General features: G+C 36.7%; 1 protein-coding gene across 4 annotated transcripts in view; it reads right to left on the minus strand.

Moving 5' to 3' along the window:
• CEP290 (centrosomal protein 290) overlaps positions 1 to 13,224 on the minus strand; it is a 93,424-nt gene that overhangs the window by 20,751 nt on the left and 59,449 nt on the right. For all 4 annotated transcript variants that reach the window (XM_061415677.1, XM_061415675.1, XM_061415674.1 and 1 more), the window contains 7 exons: positions 12,718 to 12,917; positions 9,955 to 10,168; positions 8,278 to 8,415; positions 6,540 to 6,761; positions 5,552 to 5,674; positions 4,780 to 4,925; positions 4,299 to 4,454 (listed from right to left, as the gene is read on the minus strand). In XM_061415677.1, coding sequence (XP_061271661.1) covers positions 4,299 to 4,454; positions 4,780 to 4,925; positions 5,552 to 5,674; positions 6,540 to 6,761; positions 8,278 to 8,415; positions 9,955 to 10,168; positions 12,718 to 12,917 — 1,199 coding nt within the window. The remainder of the gene's footprint in view (positions 1 to 4,298; positions 4,455 to 4,779; positions 4,926 to 5,551; positions 5,675 to 6,539; positions 6,762 to 8,277; positions 8,416 to 9,954; positions 10,169 to 12,717; positions 12,918 to 13,224) is intronic.

Genomic DNA, 13,224 nt, shown 5'->3' on the forward strand with positions numbered 1-13,224 from the left:
GAAATCCCATGGAAAGAGGATCCTGGTGGGCTACAGTTCATGGTGTTGTAAAGAACTGGACACGACTTAGTGATGAAACAATAACAACCAAAAAGGGGAGCCCGAGGAAACCAAATGCATCAGTGAGATGACAGAAGGAAAGAGCTCTAGAAAGGAATCTTATAAAGTAGTTAATGAAGTACTGAGCTCACTCCTGAGCATGCATGTATGCATCTGATCCTAATCTGAACATTAAAGAATCTGAGAACTGACCTAACAGAAGACAGCCGACATACCAGACTGTCAATAGGGAAGTGCTCAGGCAGAACAAAGCAAAAGAGCACTGTAAAAGTTTTGAAAATGGTACTGGAACCACAGCCCACAGAAAGCAGGTTAAAAAATGAGGCTGAGCCTATCTGCTAAGTTGCTTCAGTCGTGTCCAACTCTGTGCGACCCCACAGACGGGAGCCCACCAGGCTCCCCCGTCCCTGGGATTCTCCAGGCAAGAACACTGGAGTGGGTTGCCATTTCCTTCTCCAATGCATGAAAGTGAAAAGAGAAAGTGAAGTCGCTCAGTCGTGTCCAACTCTTCGCGTTCCCATGGACTGCAGCCTACCAGACTCCTCCACCCATGGGATTTTCCAGGCAAGAGTACTGGAGTGGGGTGCCATTTCCTTCTCCAGAGACTATCTAGACCTGGTAAAACAAAAATACTGCATTTTCCACAGAATTCAATCAAGATCCAGAGTTGCAGAATATAATGTTCAGAAGCTCAATAATATAATCTGTATTATGTGATGTAAAAAGAACCAGAAACATCTCTACTCACATGGGAAAAGAAAAACCAGAACTCAAGCTTAAGATAAAACATTTTCAGTTCAGTTCAGTCACTCAGCCGTGTCTGACTCTTTGAGATCCCATTGACTGCAGCATATAAGGCTTCCCTGTCCATCATCAACTCCTAAAGCGTCCTCAAACTCATATCCATCGAGTTGGTGACGTCATCCAACGATCTCTTCCTCTGTTGTCCCCTTCTCCTCCCGCCTTCAATCTTTCTCAGCTCAGGGTCTTTTCTAATGAGTCAGTTCTTCACATCAGGTGGCCAAACTACTGGAGTTTCAGCTTCAACATCAGTCCTTCCAATGAATATTCAGGACTGATTTCCTTTAGGATGGACTGGTTGGATCTCCATGCAGTCCAAGGGATTCTCAAGAGTCTTCTCCAACACCACAGTTCAAAACCATCAATTCTTCGGCGCTCAGTTTTCTTATTGGTCCAACTCTCACATCCATATATGACTACTGGGAAAACCAAAGCTTTGACTAGATGGACCTTTGTTGGCAAAGTAATGTCTCAGCTTTTTAATATGCTATCTAGGTTGGCCATAGCTTTTCTTCCAAGGAGCAAGCGTCTTTTAATTTCATGGCTGCAGTGACCATGTGCAGTGATTTTGGAGCACCCAAAAATAAAGCCTCTTCCTGTTTCCATTGTTTCCCCACCTATTTGCCATGAAGTTATGGGACCAGATGCCATGATCTTAGTTTGCTGAATGTTGAGTTTTAAGTCAACTTTTTCACTCTCTTTCATCAAGAGGCTCTTTAGTTCTTCTTCGCTTTCTGCCATAAGGGTGGTGTCATATGCATATCTGAAGTTATTGATATTTCTCCTGGCAATCTTGATTCCAGATTGTGCTTCATTCAGCCTGGCATTTCACATGCATATAAGTTAAATAAGCAGGGGGACAATATCAACCTTGATGTAGCCCTTTCCCTATCTGGAACCAGTCTGTTGTTCCATGTCCAGATCTAACTGTGGCTTCTTGACCTACAAACACATTTCTCAGGAGGTAGGTAAGGAGGTTTGGTATTCCCATCATTTTAAGAATTTTGGACAGTTTGTTGTGATCCATGCAGTCAAAGACTTTGGCATAGTTAATAAATCAGAAGTAGATGTTTTTCTGGAAATCTCTGGCTTTATGTGTGATCCAACAGATGTTAGCAATTTGATCTATGGTTCCTCTGCCTTTTCTGAATCCAGCTTGAACATCTGGAAGTTCCTGGTTCATGTGCTGTTGAAGCCTCACTTGCAGAATTTTGAGCATTACTTTGCTAGCATGTGAGATGAGTGCAATTGTGTGGGAGTCTGAACATTCTTTGGCATTGCCTTTCTTTGGGACTGGAATGACAACTGACCTTTTCCAGAACTGGGGCCACTGCTGAGTTTCCTAAATTTGCTGGCATATTGAGTGCAGCACTTTAATAGCATCGTATTTTAGGATATGAAATAACTCAACTGGAATTCCATCACCTCCATTAGCTTTGTTCATAGTGATGCTTCCTAATCCCACTTGACTTTGCATTCCAGGATGTCTGGCTCTAGGTGAATGATCACACCATTGTGGTTATCTGGGTCATGAAGATCTTTTTTGTATAGTTCTTCTGTGTATTCTTGCCACCTCTTAATATCTTCTGCTTCTGTTAGGTTCATACTATATCTGTCCTTTATTGTGCCCATCTTTACATGATATGTTCCCTTGGTATCTCTAATTTTCCTGAAGAGATCTCTAGTCTTTCCCATTCTGTTGTTTTCCTCTATTTCTTTGCATTGATCACTGAGGAAGGCTTTCTTATCTCTCCATGCTATAGTTTGGAGCTCTGCATTCAAATGGGTATATCTTTACTTTTTTCCTTTGCCTTTTGTTTCTCTTCTTTTCACAGCTATTTGTAAGGCCTTCTCAGACAACCATTTTGCCTTTTTTGCATTTTTCTTGGGGATGGTCTTGATCACTGCCTCTTGTACAATGTCATGAACCTCTGTCCATAGTTCTTCAGGCACTCTATCAGATCTAATCCCTTGAATCTATTTATCACTTCCACTGTATAATCGTAAGGGATTTGATTTAGGTCATACCTGAATGGTCTAGTGGTTTTCCCTACTTTCTTCAATTTCAGTCTGAATTTGGCAATAAGGTAGTCATGATCTGAGCCACAGTCAGCTCCCAGTCTTGTTTTTGCTGACTGTATAGAGCTTCTCCATCTTTGGCTGCAAAGAATATAATCAATCTGATTTCGGTACTGACCATCTAGTGATGTCCATGTGTAAAGTCTTCTCTAGTGTTGTTGGAAGAGGGTGTTTGCTATGACCAGTGTGTTCCCTTGGCAAAACTGTTAGCCTTTGTCCTGCTTCATTCTGCACTCCAAAGCCAAACTTCCCTGTCACTCCAGGTATCTCCTGACTTCCTAATTTTGCATTCCAGTCCCCTATAATGAAAAGGACATCTTTTTTGGGTGTTAGTTTTAGAAGGTCTTGTAGGTATTCATAGAAACGGTCAACTTCAACTTCTTCAACATTATTTGTTAGGGCACACACTTGGATTACTGTGATATTGAATGGTTTGCCTTGGAAACGAACAGAGATCAATCTGTCGTTTTTGAGATTGCAGCCAAGTACTGCATTTTGGACTCTTTTGTTGACTAAGATGGCTACTCTATTTCTTCTAAGGGATTCATGCTCACAGTAGTAGATATAATGGTTATCTGAGTTAAATTCACCCATTCCAGTCCATTTTAGTTCACTGATTCCTAGAATGTTGATGTACACCCTTTGTATTTCCTGTTTGACCGCTTCTAATGTAGCTTGATTCGTGGACCTAACATTCCAGGTTCCTATCCAATATTGTTTCTTACAGCATCAGACTTTACTTCCATCACCAGTCACATCCACAACTGGGCGTTGTTTTCGCTTTGACTCTGTCTCTTCATTCTTTCTGGTGTTATTTCTTTGTTCTTTTCCAGTAGCATATGGGCACCTACCAACCTGGGCAGTTCATCTTTCAGTGTCCTATCGTTTTGCCTTGTCATACTATTCATAGGGTTCTCAAGGCAAGAATACTGAAGTGGTTTGCCATTGCCTTCTCCAGTGGAGCATGTTTTGTCAGAGCTCTCCACCTTGACTGGTCTGTCTTGAGTGGCGCTACATGGCATGGCTCATAGTTTCATTGAGTTAGACAAGTTTGCGGTCCATGTAATCAGTTTGATTAGTTTTCTGTGATTGTGGTTTTCATTCTGTCTGCCCTTTGAGGGATAAGGATAAGGGGCTTCTGGAAGCTTCCTAATGCGAGAGACTGGCTGTGGTGGAAACCTGGTCTAGTTCTGATGTGCGGGGCCATGCTTAGTAATTTCTGACTAAGAGTTACTGCTGTCTCTTCAAGTAGACTAGTAAATTCCTAAAGGAATTGTCTTGAACTTCTCTATGTTACCCAGTACCACTTATGGTATATGTATGGTTATATGCTTCTGCATTTTAATGTATTAGCTTACCTCATATATGATATGTCATTTTCTAAGTCAAGATTTCTCTTTTTTAATTCTTCTAACTCTTTTTCTGACTCCAACACTCGCACTGCCATAACCTGATCAACAGTCAGGCCAGTTGTTTTTAGTTTCCTTTGCAGGGTAAGTTTCTCTTTATCAGCTCTGTGGGATTTAATACAGAATCATGAAAATGTACCATCCACTCTTTGGCTTGTTCAATTTATTAAATTGTAGCTTCCTTATTATAAGACGTACGTATGTACAAAAACCAGATCATTCTCTATTTGCTATGAGCTAAATTAAAGAAATTTCACTTAGAAATTGTTAAAATATATTTAACGCATATTTAAAAAAAAATAAAAAGTAAAATATAGATAATAAATGATAAAGCTAGAGAATTTCTCATTTTAGCAAGTACACAAAAACTATGTAACTTTCAGGTAAATGAAAAAGTATACATAATTAATTAGTTTTACATTAAACTCACTTGGCAAAAAGATCCTTCAAAGTAGTCAACTGCTTTGTTAGAATATAGACTTCCCCCTCTTTCTCTTTTAACTTGTTTCGAATTCCCTCTATTTTGGTTTGCCATTTTTTACCTTCTTCCCACCGAATTACTTCTTCTCTGGCACTCTGTAAGTAATAACAAATTATTTACAAGTTTAATTACATGGATTTTAACCAATTTGAGTTCTTCTTTGGACTATTTCTATCAGTAATTTTTTTACTACAAAATACTAGTTAACTTGTAAGAAAATTTCAGGCTATTTTCACACTACAGAATCAATTTATGAGTGGGTTGGTTATTGACTGTTACTGTAAACACTGAATATATCCAAGTCCCTCTATTTACTCTGAAATAATAATCCAGTCCACTGAAGGATTAAATAGGACACATCTGGGTCAAGAAGTAAGGATAAAAATGCCCAGATTTCTTTCCCAAAGGTCTGTACAAACCAATCTATATAAACAATTACACTGGGAAAAGTGATAAATACAGCTGAATACATAGGGTATAAAGGCATTTTGGATGTACTGTAATGTCAGAAAGAAGAGTAATTTCTGATGAAGACTTACTGGTATCTCTTCAAGTAGACTAGTAAATTCCTAAAGGACAGACACTTGTCTTGAATGCCTCTATGTTACCCAGTACCACTTATGGTATGTGTATCAGGTCCACAGATGAACAAATTATCTAGTCTTCAACTACACATTTAACTATCACTGCCTTAAACATATCAGTACATCTCTTCACATACCTTTTCTTTCATAGGTTTCATTTCTGCTTCATCCACCTTTCTTTCCAGTTGGCTTTCTAGCTTTTTAATTTTCTTTTGGAGTTCTTCAATTAAACTTTGTTTGTTATCTATCAAAGGTTTGCCCTAAAAAACAAGATATAGGCAATGGCACCCCATTCCAGTACTCTTGCCTGGAAAATCCCATGGACAGAGGAGCCCGATAGGCTGCAGTCCATGGGGTCGAGAAGAGTCGGACACGACTGAGTGATTTCACTTTCCCTTTTCACTTTCATGCATTGGAGAAGGCAATGGCAACCCACTCCAGTGTTCTTGCCTGGAGAATCCCAGGGACGGGGGAGCCTGGTGGGCTGCCATCTATGGGATCGCACAGAGTCGGACACGACTAAAGCAACTTAGGAGCAGCAATAGCTGCAGCAGTTTTACATTAAACAAGCATAAAAGTATCAAACAAGCATAAAAGTATCAAACAAAATACACAATAAATATTCCAACTGTAGAAACTTTGAGACTACAGCTAACCATACTTTCTAAATGACACTGTTGATATTTAAGCATAACATGGTAACTACTTCTATATTTTAATAAGATATGCTACTTTAAAACTACAAATACAATAGAGGTCACTGAAGGAATTAGCGGCTACATTAATCAAAGTGATTTGAAAGCTAGTTTCAGCAAATATTATCAATTCAGTTCAGTCGCTCAGTCGTGTCCGACTCTTTGCGACCCTATGAATCACAGCATGCCAGGCCTCCCTGTCCATCACCAACTCCTGGAATTCACTCAGACTCACGTCCATCGAGTCGGTGATGCCATCCAGCCATCTCATCCTCTGTCGTCCCCTTCTCCTCCTGCCCCCAATCCCTCCCAGCATCAGAGTCTTTTCCAATGAGTCAACTCTTCGCAAATATTATAGATAAAATGAAAAAGTGGAAATAAACTACTACCTGTTTATTGTAAATCAAAACATTATCACAAATAAGATTACCTGTAATCCACTGGTTAATCTTTTAATTTGCCTCTTCAGTTCATTATTCTCTTGATCAACTGCATCTTTCTCTCTAAGCACTTTACCATAGGCTTTTTGTTTATTTTGCAGTTCACTGGTTAAGTCATTCAAATTATCAGTTAGTGTGTTTTCTCTGTTTTTACTTGTTTTAAGAGCTTCTTTAAGTTTTAAAATATTTTCATTTAAATCTTCAATTTGCGACTAATATAAGATAGAGAAAGGTGTAAATCATGAATCTTCAGCAAATATCAATGATAAAAGCAATAATAATAAAGTACGCCACTAAAACTTACTAATAAAGTTTCAATCTAAATTTTTAAGGACACACATACAAAAAAACCCACCAAAAACTACATAAATTCTTCTATCCTCATTTCTAATGAATTAAGTCTACTTTAAGGGAAAAAACAAAACATGAAAAAACAGTCTAAAGCAATTCATCTTCAGCAAACACCTAGAACCAAAATTTCATCAACTAAGCAAATGTTTCACTTTGGCTGAATTAATTTATTATAAAAACAAGTAAATATCACTGTATAAGGCGTTTTTTTTTTTTTTTTCCAAACACTGTGAAGCCTAAGAACAGCATAAAACAAAAATCTTTTAGTAGTTTGTAATCTTTTGTAAAGACAAGACATAAAAGGGCAGCTCACAATACTAGACAGTATACATAAGCCACTAGAAAGGAGTTCCAAGCTGTCCTAGATAGCAACATTGATAGGATTATTGGTCCTTAATATATGTTTTGTTGAATAAATTATTACAGGCCCAAAGGGATTACCAATAGCCCTAATAGGAAATTAGTAGTATTATAGCAATTACACAAAATACAAACTCGCTTGGAAAAGTCAAAAATGGTTTCAAGAAAAATGACTGGAAGTATTTAAGGAATTCAGAGCAGAAATTTCAGACAAAGAAAAAGGGACTGATCATCACAGGGCTATACCTATTTACATAGTTATGACTTACTGGATTTTTACTGTCAATTATGCTAATAATCTCAATAGGTCCAATAGGAGATTTTAAAAATCTGAGTAAAATCCAGTCCTTACATGGTTTAATGGTGATAAAGGGTATATATAAATAAACCAAAAGTAAATAAAAATTACAAACAAAATAAAACATATAAAAACTAGATTTTTCATTTTATTCAAACTGTATGAAACTCTATGTAGAGAAATTTTAAAATCACAATTAAATGTACACATTTTAGAAAAAAAAATTTTCATATAGTAACAAACCTAATAACCGGGTAAGAAAATAATACACTGTTAAAAATTAAGAAATAATTTAAAAAAGAAAAGGCTTTAATGTTGGGCAGCCCTATAGATTAAATGTGGACTACATAATTTCCATAAACTATTTCAGGGGCTAAAAAAGGAAAGCCAATTAAGTCATATTATGAACTTAGCAAAAACTAATCTCACTTATCAATACAGAATTTAAAAAGCCTAAGAAAAATGTTTCTTAAATTTAATTCTATTAAGAGGACTGTCTTATAATGGACTACTCTTTACTAACCTTCAAGACGATATTCAGTGAATATGGTAAAGATATTTAGTGTTCAGAACTGTGAGTATGTATACATCTATGCACTAATTATTTATTAGAATAAATTCCTTATTCATTACCAAAATTATTATATATCTAAGTGAATTTTCTTCCACTAAGGAATTAGTGGGAACTCTGTTATATGAATGCACACGTTCATGATCACCTTTAGCTCTTTAGTATGTCGATCCACAATTTGTTGAACATTGAGATTTGCCTCTTTCTGAGAAGTCATGGAAATAATACGTTCTTCAGCTGCTGCTGTCATTTCTGCCCGAAGTTCCAAAAGTGCCCGACTAAGTGCCTAAAAATTTCAAACCATACATAAGTTTTTAAAAATGACACTTTATATGAGAAACATGTAATATAAAATATACATAAGATTCATTACTTTAAACTATTCTCTTATAATACCATATGTTTAATCAGTGTTCACAAACAATCCAGCTGTTTCAAATGGATTTCCATTAGTAAGTGAACTCAATTCTTCCCAAATTGAGTGTGAGAATTCAAAATCTTGATAATGATAATTGTGAAAATCTAGCATTAAATCAAGGCAAAGGCAATGGCAGCCCACTCCAGTACTCTTGCCTGGAAAATCCCATGGACGGAGGAGCCTGATGGGCTGCAGTCCATGGGGTCCCTAAGAGTCGGGCACGACTGAGCAACTTCACTTTCACTTTTCACTTTCATGCATTGGAGAAGGAAATGGCAACCCACTCCAGTATTCTTGCCTGGAGAATCCCAGGGATGGGGGAGCCTAGTGGGCTGCCGTTTATGGGGTTGCACAGAGTTGGACACGACTGAAACGACTTAGCAGCAGCAGCAGCAGCATTATATCAAACAATCTGCATTACACAACCCAGGCATGTTTTGTTCTCAAAATTCTAAGCTGAAATGTTTATTTAAATTACTCATTTAATATATGCTTCCATGTGAAATTAATTGAATTTAAGAAGACGAAGTTACAAGATTAGAAAAGACTTAAAATCTGCCAATAAATTTCATGAGCTAGCACAGAAAAACAGTAGCACCTTCTAAAACAGTTAATTATATACAAAATCTGAGATAAATGGAAAACAAACTAATCAACCTGTTAATCCACTGACCAACTCCTTTTCACAGCACTGTCTCTGAGATCTCCTTTAATCTTTCCTCCTCTTATCCTATCTCCTTCTTAATCCCCAGAATTGTTTAAAATTTTTTAATTATTTAAATTGTTCAAAATGGCCTCACTAACAGAGCATCCTAACAGAAAAGGAGAGAAAATATTTTCAAGAAGATTTCTCTTTATTTCCTATAGCTAACCCACAAATCAGACTGATAACATAGAAAGATAAGTTAGACGATGCATAGATATAAGTGTTAGCAGCTCAGTCGTGTCCGACTCTTTGTGACCCTATGGACTGCAGCCCACCAGGCTCCTCTGTCTATGGAATTCTCCATGGAGTGAGTAGCCATTTCCTTCTTCAGGGATCTTACCAATCCAGTGATCAAACCCAGGTCTCCTGCATTGGAGACAGATTCTTTACTGTCTAAGCCACCAGGAAAGCCCAAGTTGGACTATATTTGAACTTAAAAACACCACCAGTTTATAGGGCTTTCTAAAAGAGTTATGTTGAAAAACCCAAACTTGCTTAACAGCTTACTGCTACTGCTGCTGCTAAGTCGCTTCAGTCGTGTCCAACTCTGTGCGACCCCATAGACGGCAGCCCACCAGGCTCCCTTAAGATAATGCTTATACTTTTTATTACAAGAGAGAGATGCATGCTATCATCTTTTACAAATCTGCATTCTACCACATGTTTTTTTGAGATCTTGTTAACTTTCTATTGTTACTTACTTTTTGTTGTTTTTCTTTCAAGGCTAATTGGCTCTTTAGCCTTTCTACTAGATTTCTCATTGTAGTTGTTGGAGCTCTTGAATTTGCTTCTTTTTGAGTCTGAAGTTCAGATTTTAAACTTTGTGACTCCTTTTGTGATTGCACCAGAAGACACCTCAAATCCTCTACTTCTGCTTTTATTTTTTTCACTTCATCTGCATGATTTTCTTGGAGCCTAATATACAGCAAACATATGTATTTAGTAGAGTGGTTGTTGCAATTAACAGTTTGATTGATACAAATTTTACAAAGAACAAATGTTTGGTCCTCGGTATCCTTAAAAATCTAAGTCTCAATCTAAATCCTGAAAGATGAACAATTCTTTACTTAACTACTATTTAACTGAACATAAAATAGACTTTCTTCCAGTTTCTGCCTACTATGTTTTTGCAACAACTGCATCAGTAATTTGTGGCTCTAGATGAAATAATATAGAGAATGAACAAAATAACACTTTAAATATTATGGTTCCTGCAAGATGCAACTGCTTGCTTTATATAAGGGTTTCTCAACCATAGCACTATTAACATTTTTGCTGGATAATTCTTCATTGGGGGTGGGGGCTACTGTCTATGCATTTTAAAACATTTAGCGGTATTCCTTGCTTCTACCCACAAGATGCCAATACTACTCCTAATCATTCATCAAAAATGTCTACATCAAATGTCCCTGAGGGGAGAGGAGAGAAAAATCACTTCTGCTTGAAAAATCACTGCCCTATAGTGACATTTACAAAGACAAAATATGAACTTTCACAGAAACCATCCATGTGTACTCTTAATTTGTATATGGTTTTAAAGTCACCAGTATTGCATCTATAATTCTGTAGCTCTATACTATATGGAAGTAGATACTATAGTAGTAACTAAAGACTTTTTACAGCTGAAGTGACTATGCACGCATGCATGCACAAAGACTTAGTAAATTCAATTAGTCCTACTGCTCATTCAATATTAGTCTCATACATGGAATTACATCATTACATCCAGTTCACTGTACTTACATAGATACTACGTTAATAAGGCCATCAATATTGATATTCAAATTATTAAACTTTGTTCAATGAAAGGTATGTTGAACTATCAACAGGTACAGTGTTAAACAATCTGAGACTTGTTTCTTACAGCAAAAACTTAAGTCACTTTAAATAATCATCATACTGTAAAAATATAAGGTTTCACTAAAGAAATCACACAGAACTATAATTTCCTAAGACACATTAAAATATGCATACCATTGCACACACAGAGAATAAAAGTATTAACTTTAGGCTAAAATGACAGAGGTACAAAACAGTAACTTCAAGTGTTTCAGGTGGCGAAATAGTAAATATACAAGATGATATCAAAAGTTGATTATTTTCAACATCCAAGAATCAGATTCAGAAATGAGAGAAATGTTATGCTCTAAAATATGACAGAAACTTATATATCACATGCTACTTTCTGTTTTCTCTTAGAGAATAATTCATTTAAAGTGGCAGCTTCTTAATAAAGCAAAAATAGTGTTAACTTTGTCAGAAGTATCTTGGATAAATGAATAAATCAAAGGTTCTAATAAGGACGTCAGAGATGGAATAGAATTATAAGCCAAGTAGTTTACTTTCTCCTTTTTTTTTCAGATAAGAAACTGAACACTAGAGATAGTTCTCCAGTGATTACAAAATACCTAAATATAAACCTATCTTATTATTTATTTATGGCTGTTCTGGGTCCTTGCTGCTGCATGCAGGCTTTTGGTGAGTGGTGGGGGCTACTCTCTAGTTGCTGTGTGTGGGCATCTCATTGAGGTGGTTTCTCTTGTGGTGGAACATAGGCTCAAGGGCATGCAGAGCTCAGCAGTTGCAGCACTTGGGCTCAATAGTCGAGGCTACAGGCTCCAGTGCACAGGCTCAGCAGTTGTGGTACATGGGCGTTACTGCCTCGCTGCATGTCCAATATTCCTGGACCAGGTTTAATCCTGGTCCCTAACCACGGGATCACCAGGGAACTCCTATACCTATTTTAGTTTTAAAATGTATACTCTGATAAATGAATGAACAATGTTTAGAATTTCTAATATAGAGAATGCTTTGAGCCCTCCACCGTTAATGTGGTTAATAAAAAAGATTAATATTTCATTCAACAAATATTTGAGCCTTAAATGTATGCCACAAACTGTTGCTGCTGCTAAGTCACTTCAGTCGTGTCCGACTCTGTGCGACCCTATGGACAGCAGCCCACCAGGCTCCTCTGTCCACGGGATTCCCTAGGCAAGAATACTGGAGTGGGGCCACAAACTGTTACAGGTATATAAGTAAAAGTTTTGTATTTATGTTACTTTACAATTTTCAAACTACTTCCATATATAGCATCATCTGGCCTTCATATAACCACCTTGAAAGAGCCAGATTAAGTATTTTCATTTTCCTTTACAGATAATAAAAAGGAAATTTTCAAAGGTTAAAGATGAAATTCTACACAAGAATCTTTTGAGTCAGACTGACTAGATTCAAATCATGGCTTTCCCATCTTCTCCTAGGCATGTTACTGAGGCCTTCTGTAGCTTAGCTTCCTATCTGCAAAATGGAGTGACTATCCCATATCATTAGTAGTACTGAGGATAAAATGAGATAATATAGTCAATATTTTTAGACCAGTGCATGATATAACAAATGCTTACATTTATATTTATTATATCATTATTCCCATTTTCCTATATTTACAATCTATTTCTAAGACTTACCGTAATTTCATATTTTCAAATTCTTTGATTTTTAATTCAGTGATTTCTTTTTGTCTCTCTAAATCTTGAGATACTTGTTTTAGTTTGATCACAAGTGAGGAGAGAGAGTCATCTTGTTCTGCTACTGTCTGTTCCATCTCAGCCAAACGAATAAAATGCTTATTGGTAGGAACTGGAGTGGGAGACTGTTTTATTAAATCCTATGAAATATCATTATATTAGCCATGAGCAGGTACAATGCAATGCCACACTTATCTCATAATTTTAACTTGGTTCCTTAAATAATCAAAACAATATCAAATCTAAAATGTAATGAAGGCAATGAAGGCTTAGAGAAGACAGGAAATAGAGATCTTATTCTTTGTATTCCCAGCATCTGACAAAGTACCTACATGTAGGGAAGGATCAATAAATAAATGTTGATTGAATTAATGAGTTAAAGTTTGAGAAAGCTAAGGTTTGCATGTTAGGAGAAGAAAGACAGGTCTTTTGCACATACAGAATGCA

This window comes from Bos javanicus, chromosome 5, assembly GCF_032452875.1.
Source record: "Bos javanicus breed banteng chromosome 5, ARS-OSU_banteng_1.0, whole genome shotgun sequence".
NCBI classification, from domain to species: domain Eukaryota; kingdom Metazoa; phylum Chordata; class Mammalia; order Artiodactyla; family Bovidae; genus Bos; species Bos javanicus.